Source organism: Curcuma longa, chromosome 2, assembly GCF_044706935.1.
Source record: "Curcuma longa cultivar G26 ecotype Majalengka, Jawa Barat chromosome 2, ITB_CL_G26_1.1, whole genome shotgun sequence".
In the NCBI taxonomy this organism is placed as follows: Eukaryota; Viridiplantae; Streptophyta; class Magnoliopsida; order Zingiberales; family Zingiberaceae; genus Curcuma; species Curcuma longa.
Genome location: NC_133862.1, coordinates 8,929,658 through 8,945,820, shown reverse-complemented (window position 1 = coordinate 8,945,820; position 16,163 = coordinate 8,929,658). Strand labels below are relative to the sequence as shown.

The following is a 16,163-nucleotide window of genomic DNA, read 5'->3' as shown; positions in this document are numbered from 1 at the left end:
CATGCTATTTTATGAAATATTTTGATACCATCGATAGGAAAATATTTGGATCACAACTTTTTGGAATAGCAGGATTCAAATTGAGGACATCCTTATAAAAACTAAACCAATTGAATTGCCCAACAAATTTTTTCCAAACCAGGAGAACAAACTAAGTTTGTAAAATTATTTTCTAATTCAATCATTTAATCTAGACTAGCAGATCAATTATCTATTATTTTTTTCTTCTCCTTCTCATTTTACTTCAATCCATTATAAAGCTAAAGAGAAACCTTAGTGCAATGATAAAATTATTGTGAAATAATTTTTACAATCATAAAAATAATTTTTATAATACAAGATAAGACTGTGTATTAGATTCTTTTCCGGGACTTATAGGGTGACCAATCCAATTCCATAGAGAATGGGTGATTTATTAATCTAGTGTTCATAGGTCAACTGTCTATTAAAAAAATTCATCCGTTAATTCATCAAAGTTTGAGATTCAATGAATTGTCTAATAATTGCACCAAGGTTTAGAAGTGCTCTTTCTTCTACAAAAAGTGGAATCTGTCATCCACCCCAACGGCTCCACATATCAGCTCCACGACCATCTGGGAGAGGTAAATCGAAAAATTGCAGTTGATCACGACGGAAGAGAATATTAATTCGAACCTTTGCTCGAGATTCAAATCTTTATCGTAACCAACTTAACTATATCCTAAAACCCTAAACCCTAAAAGTGTTTTTCTTTTGAAAAAGGTGGAATCCGCCATCTTAGCTGCCCCACACGGTCGGCCCCACGACCATCTGTGAGGAGGTAAATTGAGAAACTGCAGTTGGTCACGACGCAGGAGGGTATTGCCTAGTTTCGCCGGATTCGAACTCTTGCTCCTCTTCTGTAAATCTGATGCATCGTAACCAATTCAGCTATGTCTCAGGAGCCTAGAAGTGCTCTTTCTTCTAAAAAAGATGGAATCTACCACCTTAGTCTCCGTACGATCGATCCACGACCATTTGTAAGGATAGAAGTGCTCTTTCAATACATATACAGCTGGTTGAATGTAAGTATTTGACCTTAGTATCAGTGGCACTCTACCTCTACCTGTAGACCTTAAACTGCCAAGCAGCAACTGCAAACTCCAGAATCGCATAATAAATTAAAGAAACTACATCAACACGAGAAGTTCGTCGCGGTACTGATCGAGCCCAGAGTCAACTCCGCTTTGCACTTGTGAAGCTATAATAATACTATAATCGAAGGTCAACATCTTCAGTCAAAATCTGCTGTTGGAGAGCTGCACACGCAGAGGGCTCATGAACCCATCAAACTCAATCAAACTTCTGTGTATTCTTAAAATGTCCTTACGAGACGATTCTTAAAACTTTCATTAATCTCTAAACCTAATTTTAGCCAAATTCTCGTCGTTAATTGCTAGCTGTTAATGATTATGCTTTGATTACAATACCTCTCATTCATGTACAGCTGTGTCCTAAGCAAGATGCATGTGAACGGAAGGCAAAGTTGTTTTTCTCCCTCTGTGATCTCTATGATTAAAGTGACCCACTGGGCCAAGCCGAAGGCATTCCATAAGCCTTCTCTGCACTGTAGCTTCTCTGTGGTTCTTCCCTGAACATGGCCATGGAAGATAAAGGCGAGGAGTACAGGTGCAGGGCACTCGCAGAGGATCTATTGGGGAAGACGACAAGGCTTCCTGTTAAACTATGGCTAAGTGCTTTGCGAGTTGGAAGAGAAGATCCAAGACGAGTCGTTCATGCTGTAAAAGTTGGGGTGGCACTGACATTCGTCTCCTGCTTGTACCTCCTGAAGCCATTGTTTGAAGGAATCGGACAAGATGCAATGTGGGCTGTCATCACTGTGGTCGTTGTGCTCGAGTTCACCGCAGGTGACTGACTTCATCAGGCCAAGAACTGTATTTATATATTCTCTTTGATTCTTCTCTTCTGTTTTTGCATTTTTCAGGTGCAACTTTGTGCAAAGGGCTAAACAGAGGATTTGGCACACTGTGTGCTGCATCCCTTGCTTTCTTCATCGAAGTTGTGGCACAGAAGTCGGGCAAAGAGTTTCATGCTATATTCATAGGAATTTCTGTATTTCTAGTAGGTAAACAAAAAAAAAAAAAAATCTCCACTCGAGCAAATGATTACTTTTACATTTCTGTATAGGATCTAACATCTGCTGCACCAGGATTCCTGGCTACATACTTGAGATTTGTTCCATACATAAAGAAGAACTACGAGTATGGCGTAGTGATTTTCCTACTGACGTTCAATCTAATAACGATATCGAGTTTCCGGGTGGAGAATGTGCTGGACTTGACGAGGGACCGTCTGTTGACGATCGCCATCGGCTGCGGCGTTTGCCTCTTCATGAGCCTCTTCATTTTACCAAACTGGTCAGGCGAAGACCTGCACAATTCCACAGTCCACAAGCTTGAAGTCTTAGCAAGATCTATCGAAGGTAGCAACATTCCTAGCTAATTACTGACAATGATTAGTGAAACTCTGCTAACCTGTAGCTTTTCAGCTTGTGTGCATGAATTCTTTGAGAGCCATGACCAGAAATCTCCGGTCAGGGAAGACGAGTCATCCAAGGATGAAATTTACAAGGGATACAGAGCAGTCTTGGACTCCAAATCCAGCGATGAGACTCTTGTGAGTTACTGCAGTTGTTATTTCTAGATGCTGCTCCAAATCCATCTTGAAATGGTGACATGGTTGCAATCTCAGGCACTCTTTGCGAGCTGGGAACCGAGGCACTCCAGACACTGCTACAGCTTTCCATGGGAGCAGTATGTGAAGCTCGGTGCTATCATCAGACACTTTGGCTACACTACTGTGGCACTTCATGGATGCTTGGAATCAGAAATTCAGGTGCAGAATCGTAGAGAATCTAATTTAGATCTTTGTTTTTGTAAGAGTTAGATTTTTGGAAATGTCTTCGTGTCCTTTGCAGACCCCTCAATCTGTGCGGTCGCTGTTCCGGGACCCGTGCGTCCGCGTCGCCGGCGAGGTGCGGAAGGTCCTGGACGAGCTCGCGAGGAGCATAAGGAACCGCCGGCACTGCTCCCCCGACGTCCTGTCCGACCATCTCCACGAGGCCCTGCACGACCTCAACTCCGCCATCAAATCCCAGCCCCGCCTCTTCCTCAGCTCCAAGAGCGCCTGCCGCGCCGCCGCGGAGCGGAGGCCGGCCGCCGAAAAGAGCGCGACCACCCTGCCGTCGGCCAGATCCGACATCACCTTCGTGATGGCGCCGGAGTGGCGGGGCGGCAAGCGGGCGGCGGCGGATCAGCCGCCGGTGAAGGAGTTGAAGACCTTGAGGCCGACGCTGAGCAAGATCGCCATGACGAGCCTGGAGTTCTCGGAGGCGCTGCCCTTCGCGGCGTTCGCGTCGCTGCTGGTGGAGATGGTGGCGAGGCTGGAGCTGGTGATCGAGGAGGTGGAGGAGCTGAGCAGGGCCGCCAATTTCAAGGAGTTTTCGCAGCAGGACCAGATCGCGATCGAGATGGAGCGCAAGGAGAAGGAGCGCGCTGCGGCCGTGAAGGATTTCCACAGCCATGTGGTTTGGCGCCATTCAGCCGCAGACTGATGAACAATACGTAGCTAGCTTGAAGATCTAACGAAAACGAAGACGAACTCTTCCTCCAGATGTTGGATAAACCTTTCGATGGTAGAATTAAAAACAGTATCGAATGCTTGTATTAATTCTGGAATTAGTTGAAATATTTTCATAAAAAAGTTTAAAAATAGCCTCCTAATCAATAATTAATAATATCCTCAACAGTGAATTGTAAATTTTTTATTTATTTTTTCATAAATGATCATGGTTGGGTGAATTTAATTTTACAAGAAATGGTGAGGAGAATTTAAACGGAGAACAAAAGACAATTTCATTTCCTCTATAATTTTCTTACCTTTTTTATTTTACTTTTGTATAGTTCAAAATTGTATATTGTATTTTTAGAATTTACAAAATTAAAAATATATATATAAGATCCTTAATATTGTTTCTTCTTTTGCGTAAATAATGTTTGCACGATATCTTCCTTTTCGCGACGTTCCAATTTTTTTTTAAAAATTTTTAATTTCTTTATTTCTAAAGAATGATTTATTTTTTTAATCAAAATTACATCTTATTTTATTATTCAATAATGGTATATAATTATTCAATACTCTCTAATATTATTTTATATTATTTAATACTTATTTTTCATTTAAATTTTAAATCCATCGGATACGCTATAACATATGTGATTTTATAACCGCAATATGAATTCATGTTCATATTCAATATTCATAGCTACTACAACTATATAGCGACTATGAAATCGAAACTACATCAACGTGAATGAGTTTATAGTATATAGTCGCTACAACTTGATTTTTAGGAAGTGTCAAAAATGAATTCGACCCCCTAGACTCAAATTGATTTAAAAATTATCAAATTAAGGTGGGGATTTTTTAGGTTAGAGATTTTGGGTTGAATTGAGTTTGATCAGGTTTAGAAATTTTTTTGAAGATTAAATTAAAGTTTATTTTAAAAATTAAGATATTTTAGTATAATATTAGTATATGACAATCATAAAGTAATAAGATACAAATAAAAAATTATCTAGAAAAATAATAAAAATAATTTTTTGAATTATTAGAGTTGCTTAGGTTATATGAGTTGAAGTTTAGAGTTTTCTAATTGAATTTAAGTCAGATTTGAATTAAAATTTTTTATAATATTTTTATTTCAATCATTTTTTTATCATTTGTATTTCTTATATTATAATAATTATAAAATTATAGCAGTTATAATTTGAATTTTTATTATTTTAATTTATGTTATATTAGTTATGATTTTATAGCTATCATAATATTATGAATCGATTCAGAAAATTAGACGGAGACAACCGTATTAAAAGGGTAATTGAGTAATTGTGTAGATTAAACAGTATTAGGGTGGAATTATCTTTGATAAAAAGTTAAAAATGAGACGTCATTATGAGGAAAAAAAAAGCTTTATTTTTGTCAATATTATTTTAGAATTATATTAGCAAAATATTATAAACTACGGGGCATAAATGGAATTTAACTTCTAAAATCCGTGGGCGTAGTGTGATGGGCAAGCGCTAGGAGGGGGTTTCGGATATCCAGCGGGTTTCGGAGATCTCCACAGATTTCGAAAATCTCCATACCCATACCCATCCCCATCCCTGTCATGACATATTTAAAAAATATTTTTTAAAATTTATTACTTTTTTATTAATTTAAAAAAGGGAGGGGATATAATCAAATTAATGAGGGTTCCCTCTGCATCGATCGGATCTTATCGGATCGGCTGATTACCGGCATCGCCGGATGGCGGCGGCGGCGCTACTAGGGGAGGACGGCAGGGGCTACGAGCTCGCCAGGAGGCTCGATGGGTGCGGGGCATGGCGTGCGTGGCTGGGCGACGGCGCTTACGCTGCCTTTGTTCACCATCTCTCCTCCCCCGCTTCCTGGGAAGCCTTCTTGTCCCCCTCGCCCAGCTCGCCCTCTAATTCCCGGGCTCATCTCCACCTACAGCTCCGCGTTCGTGCCCTCCTCTTTGACAAGGCCTCCGCCTCTCTCTTTTTCCACCCCGCCTCCTCCCCCGGCAACAGTGCCCCTTCCCTCGCAGAGATTAATCCAGACTGTAAGCGCTAATTTTTAACAATTTGTTGGTTCATTATCAGATGTCTTATTCTTTTTACCGTTTTATGTGAAACCAAGCAATACTTAGTTCATGAGTAAAAAATGTTTTATTTTAAATTTTATTTTTTGAATTTCCTTCTCATTCTATTTTTTTAAATGTTTAATTAAACATCAACCTGTCGTACTACAATCAACTTCAAGGCATTGTTTTGCCAGTTATTAAGGGGCATTTTATTAACTTTATCTCAAGCTATGTTTCTAAAATGTGTAGCATGATCAGCTTCCACACACATATCTTTTTGTTAGTACCCTGTTATCCAGCCTATCATCTTCAGTTTTATCAAACGTCTCGGTGAAATTTGACAAGGGATCAATAAGGTTTCTCAATTGTTCATGACAGAGATGTTTACTTTAGTCGAATATGGAGTTCTTAACATATTCTTTATTTACATTCTAAAACAAATATGGCATGTCTAAACTAAAATACATTAAATGTATTACCCATCAAAACATAATTTAGTTACTCATATGACTTGTGGAAATAAAAAAGAATATAACTTCTGTAAACAAATCATATCTTGCCTCAGATACCTGGCACCATTCCTAAAATAACCTCTAATCACATTCTCTAGATTATGTAAATATGAACATAATAAATTAGAAAGGTCAGTGTGTTCATCAAGGTTGGAAGTAATGCAGGGTAACTGGGATACAAATATTTGTGCATATTGTCATGCTCACGTATCTCATGTTACTATGGCTTTATGTGAATATGATATGTCATCATGAAACACTCAAGACCTGTACATAAAGTATAATGTCTTTATGTGAATATCACCACAATTTTGTTGATGTCTCCATGTTCCTATTTTGTCTCCACTACACCTTCTATATTTTGGATAGGATCATGGGCATGAGACCATGAGTTTCTCCCACACTCTAATGCAGTTTCACAAATACCCACTTAAGTGCACCATTGCAAACACTATGTAACTCAATTTAATTGTTTCACTCCTACAAACTGGACAAATTACATTTATATGGCATATTCCTTCTTTCAAGGTGAAACTGCCTTAAGGTTTGTGTTTGTGCATAGTCAATCTCTATTCTATGACTCTAATATGTACTTATGGATCTCGTTTGGGCATTATCTTATGGAGTTGTGACATAATATGAATATGTATAATCAAAGTATAACATACTCTTATGGATTTCTTTTGGACATTCTGAATTGGAAGCAACTTTGCAGAATGCCATCTTTGGGTTTGCTGTAAGTCACGAACCATATATATACATATATATTTATTAGGAAGAGGAGGGCTGGGGAGGAGAAAAAGGCATGAGGTGAGGATGCCAAGTCTATGGTCTCTCCTCAAATGGGAATGGGTAAAGAAGAAACCCCAGAAAAGAACCTACTCTGATACTAGGTTTATTCCAAATTGGGATAATCAGAGCACTTAAGTATTGCATAAGAAAAATGAGCCATACGTCCATACTAATATCCCAGGACCGAAACTGTATCGTTTCAGTTCAGGACCGAAATGTTGGGTCCAAAAGGATGTTTGTATCTCCACAATGGCATGATATTGTCCACTTTGGGCCTAAGCCCTCATGACTTTGTTCTTGGGCTCTCCCCAAAAGGCCTCATGCCAATGGAGATATCTTCCATCCTTTTAAACCCATGATCTTTTCCATGTGCTTTAGATGTGGGATTATGTTTGCACCCTTGCAACCTAACAATCCCCCCCTCAAACAAAGGACCATAGGCCCCCCGGTCTGAATCCTCGACCCACCAGGACTTTTTGCCCCTCGGTCCACCTGACCTACTAGGACTTCCACCTAGCCGCAACTAGGACTTTTTGCCCCTCGGTCCACCCGACCTACTAGGACTTCTCACCTGGTGTCTGGTCCTCTTGATTCAGACACGGGAGCACCCACTTCTTTTGTTTAAGGTTCAAATCACATGGTTAGATCTGGATCATGGCTCATTCGGCGGTTAGTCCGGTGAAGAGCGGTCTCGCTCTGATACCAATTGTTGGGTCCAAAAGGATGTTTGTATCTCCACAATGGCATGATATTGTCCACTTTGGGCCTAAGCCCTCATGACTTTGTTCTTGGGCTCTCCCCAAAAGGCCTCATGCCAATGGAGATATCTTCCATCCTTTTAAACCCATGATCTTTTCCATGTGCTTTAGATGTGGGACTATATTTGCACCCTTGCAACCCAACACGAAACTGTATCGTTCTCAAGACCATGGTTGAATCTTCATCGGTTTCTCAAGATCGATTTCTTCCTCCTCTGACAAGGCACACACTTAAGGTGCACAGGCGCAAGAGGGTCGCTTGGCTATGCCTTGCGCCTAGGCGCAGTCAAGTGAGCCGTTTTAATAACTATGTAATATGTTGATGTCCAATTATTCAAATACCTACTTTTGACATTTTCAATGTTATAAAAATTCTTTTAGTTTGCTTTCAAGTGCTAAGGCTTAGTTGTTGTTGTTGTTTTAGAGTAATGACTTCATCTTTTCATTTCTGAGATAGTCTTCTTTTTCACACTGGCTTTCAGATCTGCAGTTGCATGGTGATGATATTTATTATTCATTGGAAGATTGCCAACAAGATGGTGTTCAGAATGATGTAGGCTCTTCCCTCCTAATTAATTGATGCACTTATATCTCTTGTTTGTTCAAGTAATTGCCATTTTTTCTTTAATCTGTCAGAATCAAATGTATCCTTTAGAGTAGGGGTATATTCTTTACTTCCAAAAGTTTTAAGGACACTTGGATGGACACTTAGAGAAGGGTTTAATCATCTCATTTTAAAGGATTTCTTCATATTGATTATGAAGCTCCAGTTTTTTTGGTCAAGCTTCTATTTTTCCAGTTTATTACATTCTTATTCTTTGTACTCATAATAGGTTTGTTAGTTATACTTTTCTTGTGCTTTTAAAACAAACAAGAACTAGACCCTTATATATGAATTTATGTATTAGATAAGAGTAACGAGAAAATGTATTGGAATTTAGTCTAGTTGATAGATAAAAGATCTTACGTGTTTGCAAAATTGTGTGACTAGACAGGCTACTAATAGGTTGGAAGTTTACAAGATCATACAAGGTCATTCTTTTTGTGAATTCTTATCCATGTAGTGTAGCTGACATATCAAGTGCAACTTCATTTCATATGCTCAGTTCTCAGATCAGTTTAGTTGGAAATTTTATTTCCCTTTCACATAGTTGAACTTGGGACCGTAGAGCAATATTATTAAATGAAAAAGGGAATAACTAGTATTTCAAGCATGGTTGACAACACCATTTTAAACAAAAAGTTAGCCACAACTATGTTGATTTAAGCATGGTTGAACATTTGTCTACCAACGCTTTGTCCTAAGTTTGTCAGTATTTCAAGTTCAACTCAGTAACAAACAACTTTAATTTCTGTTTTAACACTTTTCAGTTATGGTTTGGATAAAAAATTACTGGCTTGTGTTCAACTTAAGCCATGTATATTGCTAGTCTTGTATACATTTATAGCCAGATGAAGTAAATCATTTTAGATCAAACGGATTACAGTAATTCTGTTTAATTTGTAGCTGATCTTAAACCTTGCTTTAAACCTTTTTACTCTTTGGCTTCTTCTCTTCAATGCACCTCAATATAAATTTTGAGGTCAAGTGATGCTTCTATACCGGATGTTGATAAAGCATGACTTTGTCATTAATCTTATATAGTTTCACTTATACATAAAATAAAGCTAAATACAACCTTATTAGTTTAATTTTTTATCATTAAGGTCTCATTGTAGAAGGGGAGCCTTGACGCAACGGTAAAGTTGTTACGTGTGATTTGGAGGTCACGGATTTGTGTCTCAGAAACAACCTCTTACAAAGCAGGGTAAGGCTGCATACGATAGACCCTTTCTTGGGACCCGTCATTGGCAGGAGCTTCGTATACTAGGTTGTCCTTGTTTTTAAGATCTCATTGTGAAAAGCATCACATATAACCTTGACCCACACTTTTGACATTTAATTAAAAAGAAGGTGCTTTGATGTTTTTGCTAAGTTTTTACCCTTTAGTTAGGGATTTCTTTGTATGTAATTTAACTTTAACGAAGTTGTGAAATAAATAATTTTATATAGTTTAAATATATTAGTTAATAAGAAGCAGATATTAATGATGCTTTCAGTAAAATAAAAAAGGGTTGAAATGGAGAAAAATTTCTAGAATCTTTTGTGATCATTCTGTGTTCCATAGGTTAAATGGAAAAATTCTATAAGATTGCAATACTATATGCGATCCTTATGGATCAGAGTGTTTGACTATTAGAAAACAGTATGTATAAATATTAACGTGACAAAAATAATAATGCTAAACTAAATATGTGAGTTAGTAGAAAAAACAAAAAAGAAAGAATATCTATTAGGAATAAGTTGTAGCTACAATTGATAATAAAACGAGAGAAAATAGATTGAATTTGTTGAAAGATTACAAATAGAATTTTCAACTAGAAGAGTTGAATTAATTAGAGTGGAAGTGTAAGGAGTAGAGGGGGAGCAAAAAGTACCTGTCTGGTGTAATGAAAAGTTATTCGATTGCTTTGAATAGATTCCTAGTTATATAACTTGGCATAGAATTCAATGGAGGGATGGGATTCATGTAATCAATTCCAAACAATTGGGACAAACACGTGCTTGATAATGGTGGTATTGACAAAGTTGTTGAAGAAACTAATGCTGTTTTAAGTTCCTTTTAAGTTCCTTTTGAAGATATTCTGGCTCCAAACTTAAGGACCTCTACACATTATTTTTTTGCTTTGTAGTAATGATCGTTGGTCAATATTTCTTTACCCTTCTTGTCGAAAATAGTGAAGTTGTTTCTGATGAACTGGATGTGAATCCTAATTAATAATTGCATGGCTAAAATCTTTCAATTCCTTTTTTGTTGAACTCAATGTTTACTCAAGTGATGAGTTGGTGTTATTCATTTATTAGTCCAAAGTCTCAATTCGTAATTATCAATTGTAATTGTTGTTTTCTTTTGTCTTTTACAATCAGCAATGTAATTCTCGGGGGATGCAAATGCAGCTAAAAACAGCATTCAACACTTGCAAAGTAAATGAACATTCTTATGAGCGGGCTTCTACTGTTGGCCAAAAGTATCACGAACCAGACAATGTACGACATAGGGTGGAGGATTTGCCTGAGACATGGTATAACCAGTTTCTTCGTGAGTACCGATTGAGGCATCATACATTTCCATATTGTGACAAAGAACCTCAGAAAAGAACGCCTGAGGGAATGTCTATGTTTCTCAAACTAAGTGAAACACAGAAAAGAAAGAGGCAATCTTGTAAGGTAGGCCCAACTGTGGCCTCCAGAGATTCTATGGTGGAAAATGGAACTTCTGTGCAGTCAAATGTGGCTTCTGATTTATCTATTTTGACTGAAGAAGAACATACTTTTTTTCCAGAAATGATGTTCCCTTCTAATTGTGTACCTAGTAGTGCAATTCCGCCAAACAACAGCATGGGGAAAAAACAAAAAATTGAAGTCTTTGAGGTTCTAGATAATTTGCCTACCATAATAAGCCGAAACCCAGCCATGATTGAAAGATTTGGCTTAATATCTGAGTATTATAAAATGGGTAAATATAGGGGGAAAGACAGTTCTGGAGGGGAGAAAAAACCACTTGGTGTTGAGGAAGCATCTAAGATGACTCACAAAGTAGTAGCCAGTGCATTATTAAGAGTGGGTTTTGAAGCTGGATCTGAATCTTCTATGGAAGTCTTCTCTGAGGTGTTAAGTGCGCGAATCTGCAAGTTAGGCCGCATCTTGAGACTGTTAAGTGATAGCTACAAAAAGCAGTTCTCATCAATTGAACTTCTGAAAATGTTTCTGCAAACTGCTGGATATGGGTAAATCCCATAATCTCAGTTCTACAATTGCATCTCTTTTAGGTCAAAATATTTTTGGGTTCATAAAATTTCTCCTCTGTTTAAGAGGTTACATGTCACCCTGTTCTGAAAGATGGTAAAATAAAAAATGGCAATAATAAGAATGCAATCTTCATACACACACACATATGTAAATGGGGTTTCGGTTCCTTGTTCATCTGCTATAAAACTGTAGTTAGTAACCTCTTTACCACAGGATTAATCAAATTCAGGCTTTGAGCCAGCAATAATTGGAAGCAATCTCACTTTTAATTGTCTTTGCTGCTGGAAATTTTGTTGACATGGCTAATTTTTTTCTCTCCATCCTACTCTTCACATTGCGATTATCATATATTTTGGTCCCGCAACTTATACATCTACTTGATTCTAGCCTTTAAACAAGATGCACATTTCTAGTAGCAAGATTTGGTAAAATCACCATATCAGTTAACATTGCCACACCAACATGCCAATATCCAACCAGTACATTTTTAGTGTGTGATTCAATAATTGAAGACCTTATTATGTCATGATTCACAGCTTTCCTGCATTTATTTTACAAATGATGGAAATAATATTCAGTTTCTTGTCTTGGCACTGCCAGAAGTAGGCTATCTGTACTATTTTGATCAGACTTATGATTGCATATTTTGGTTGTATTTTCATATAAATAAAATTCTCATGCATGATAACCTTGTCCATGACCTTCTAGTGTTCTATAATTTTGACACTTCATTGTTAAGTGCTTTGACCAAACAGATTGTAGAACAAAACCTTAGCTGTGTGAGTTGCCTGTTCCTGACAGGGTTGTACTCATCCGTAGGTTGCAACTCTTTTGTTATCACCCAAAAATGACAGTATGATGTCTTACAAATTTGTTTGGTGAGCAAATTAATTGCATGGAATAGTCTCCAATTGGAGGATTTTTGAGAAAAAAATTACTTATATGGTAGAAATAACATCTTATGTAAATTCTTCCTGATTTAATGTGTCATCACATAATTCCTGTGTCATTTGACACTCAACATGGTTCTTTTTCCTTGAATAAAACTTCTGATGAGTTTTCTTCAACAGTAATGTTGGGATTCTAGCTGAGCTTATAAAGGATGGTATCAAAGGCTTCCCTCAGCAGGCACATCAAAATGTCCGTATGATGCAACCACAACAAAACGCTTATTTGCAAGCTCAAGTATGAACACTTCTTTATTTCTCATTGTTGGTTGCCAATTTTTGGATCAATGACGATACAGTTAAAACAGGTTTTCTGATAGTGTGCCACAACATGCATCTGCATTGGAATAAAAATCATTTTTTACTTCATGAAAAACAGGCTGCATTTACTAGGTGATAGGTGGCTTTGTTAGTATCCTATAGTTAGTAAATACTGACCCTGATGAGGCCTTAGTGCGGAATCAGGTGCTGAAATAGGATTTGTTTGATGCCTAATTACTCACAGCCTATTCTCTAGAAGCGCACTTTTATTTTTTTATGCGTAGGAAAATTTTCATATTTATTCTATAATTGATTTATCATAATTTGTGTTTGTGCTCCTATATATTCTTAAATCTTCCTTGTGCCACTGTAGTTACTATCCGTCCAATTGACTAAAATGTATGACTACTGATCATGTTATCGTTTATTTTTAAATGAATTTAAATTTAAATATGCTTATTATTGGGAAATACAAATTCTATCTTGAAATTTGAATTTGCATATTTGTTAGTGTGAAAATTTAATATTCCATATTTTTCTGCATGTTCAGACTTACACAAGTACTGCTACAATGACCATATGGTTCATAACTCCTATAAATCATAGTTGTTTATAAATACAACTAATTTTGTATACATACTATTCTTTAATTGTAAAATGAATTTAAATTTAAATATACTTATTACTGGATAATACAAATTCTATCTTGAAATTTGAATTTGCATATTTGTCAATGTGAAAATTTAATATTCCATATTTTTCTGCATTTTCAGACTGACACAAGTGTTGTACATGTACCATATGGTTCATAACTCCTATAAATCTTAGTTGTTTAAATACAACTAATTTGGATACATACTATCCTAAATACTAGCCGATGCAAAGTAGTTGAGAGACTATGATTTGTTCTATCCTAAATTCTTATAATACCTTTTTCTCTTCATGAAGCTCAAGTTGGTCTTATATTTATTTGCTAGGGTTAATGCCAATTGAAATCTTGAAGTTTACGCTGAAAGTCTTCACCGACACGTTAACTTAGTGTCATGAATTATCATGTATCTACATAAGCACTGTCATTACTGTCTATCAAATAGCTCTCATTAGTTATTAAGAACTACAATTATTAAGATTTTAAAAATTAGCAAAAATCTAATTAATTCCAAATATTCTATATTTTCAAAAGTTAAAGATTTAAATATTTCTTGAAGCAAGAGCTTTAGGTACTTTGGATCTACTATCCAGCAGAAAGAAAGAGATTGATTAAGATATGATAAGGGGTAGGATAAAAACTTAGTTGAAAGAGAAAGGCTTATCTGAAGTTTCATACAATCGTTGTAAGTTTCTTAGGCTAAAATGAAAAGTTAAAATCTATGAAATGGCCTATCATACTTTGTGGCTCGAAGTGTTTAGCAATTAGAAAACATCATTTAAAAAGGAATGAATCTAATAAAGATGAGAAAGCTAAGATGAAGGTGTGTGGATATTATGAAAGATAAAAATATTAGCATCTATGAGCAATTAGGTGCAACTCTAAAAAAAGATAAAATAAGGGAAATAAGTTGAGGCGGTAAGAACATGATTAAAGGCAATAAAGAAGTTGAATTGATTAGAATTGAAGGTCTAAGGGTAGAGGCTTGTTAAAGAAAACTCTAGCTGATACAATAAAAAAGTGATTTGAATAATTCGAGGGGCTTGTTCAAAGGCAGTAAGATGATTTAACAAAAATTGATTTGAATGATTCGAGGGACTTGTTCAAAGGTGGTAAATAGATTTATAGTTGAGTTGAATTGATTAAAATTGAAGGGATAAGGAATCAAAGAAATTAGTTAATATTATAAAAAGTAGTTTAATTGATTGTTTAAATAATTTGACTCATATAGCCTTGCATTACATAGAGTTCAATGGTAGGATAAGATCCAAGTAGCCTATCTCAAATAGTTGGGTGTTACACGTCTTGACGACGACAACGATGATGAATGTTAATAAATGGTTTTTGGTAATGGTAAACTTTTCAATGATTAACCATAGTAGCATACTTGCAAGTTTAGAGAACTTGAAGGTATATATGCATGCTAAACTTAGACCTACAGTAGCAAACACGGAGATCAATTGTTTTGGATATGTATAAACACACTAAACGTTCCATATTTTTTTACAATGGTAATAACATGAACTGAATCTATGTTAATATTTAGAGTACTACCCTCAAGTATTTCAGGTGTGTACATCAGAATTGCTAGAAAGATAACAACCAGTAAGTTATTTCATTAGAGGTCCAGATTACTTATACTTAAAAGAACTGATTACCTATTTTTTGTTTAGCCCCTACTCCAGATTACTTTTTCTTAAAAAGAACTGATTACCCATTTTTTGTTTAGCCTTCTTTGGAATGCAGTCTGGTGCAGCAGATAACTAATTAGTCGTCTAACAACAGTTGCAGAGAATGCAGCAGATGCATCGATTACAACAAATGCAAATGCTTAACCCACAGAACTTGGCATTTCAACAGCACCAGCAACAATTGTTACGGCGTCAAATGTCCGCTCCTCGTGGTTCTTTAGTCATGATGGACAAAGAGCAGCCCATGGTGGACGTCAAGGTGGAAAATGTAATGGAGTCTCCAGCAGGGAACATGTTCAACGCACTCAATAAACAACAGTTACAGTTGCAACATTTACAGCTGCGACAGCAAATGGGTATGTCAAATCAGCATGCTCAACAAAGCCAGCAGTTCAAACAAATCTCAAATGTCCAACTTCCTCAACTGCAAACCCAGTATGTCCCTCCCTGATGATACATGTTCTTCATATCTTTTGAATCATTCTTCACACTTAGACTTCAACCTAACATTCCGAGATTTGTCTTATGATGCAGGAACCCATATGGCATGCGAACACAACCAGTGAAAGTGGAAGCCTTTCACGAATTGATGGGTGGAGACTCGACGATAAAACATGATTCTGAGCACACCAAGTTGACCCCATCTCAATGATAGGAGTTGATACATTACCTTATGTTAATGTAGGAACCTTGGCAATCGCATTGCTAATCTCATTATACATATCATCTTATTTTGTCTTTGAATATGTTGTACTACTGTGTTATGTTGTAAAGATTAATTATAAAATAAGACCAGTTTTTGTTTTAGAATGAACATCTCTGGATTATGACATTTATAATTATTAATGGCTTATTACTTTTTAAATATTTTCTTTGTCATTTTTGTCGACTATTGATATAGCAATGATTCCTTTAGTCTTAGGATCTGTACTCTTCTGTAAAAAGTTAATATAAACTATCTATGGAGGTATTAAGAAATTGTAATTGGTCACTTTGCTTTTTTATAATCATAATTTT

At 36.4% G+C, this 16,163-nt stretch overlaps 2 protein-coding genes across 2 annotated transcripts; both read left to right on the top strand.

Annotated features, from left to right (window-relative positions):
- Positions 1-1,581: 1,581 nt before the first annotated feature.
- Positions 1,582-3,747, top strand: LOC141822071 (aluminum-activated malate transporter 12-like). Its single transcript, XM_074709492.1, has 6 exons — positions 1,582-1,886; positions 1,964-2,104; positions 2,189-2,461; positions 2,528-2,655; positions 2,731-2,874; positions 2,957-3,747. The coding sequence occupies exons 1-6, from the start codon at positions 1,616-1,618 to the stop codon at positions 3,590-3,592; spliced, it is 1,593 nt and encodes a 530-aa protein (XP_074565593.1). The 5' UTR covers positions 1,582-1,615; the 3' UTR covers positions 3,593-3,747.
- A 1,549-nt stretch (positions 3,748-5,296) lies between these two features.
- On the top strand, positions 5,297-15,960 carry LOC141815537 (uncharacterized). Its single transcript, XM_074703489.1, has 6 exons — positions 5,297-5,665; positions 8,231-8,301; positions 10,717-11,576; positions 12,669-12,783; positions 15,241-15,581; positions 15,681-15,960. The coding sequence occupies exons 1-6, from the start codon at positions 5,350-5,352 to the stop codon at positions 15,796-15,798; spliced, it is 1,821 nt and encodes a 606-aa protein (XP_074559590.1). The 5' UTR covers positions 5,297-5,349; the 3' UTR covers positions 15,799-15,960.
- Positions 15,961-16,163: the final 203 nt, after the last annotated feature.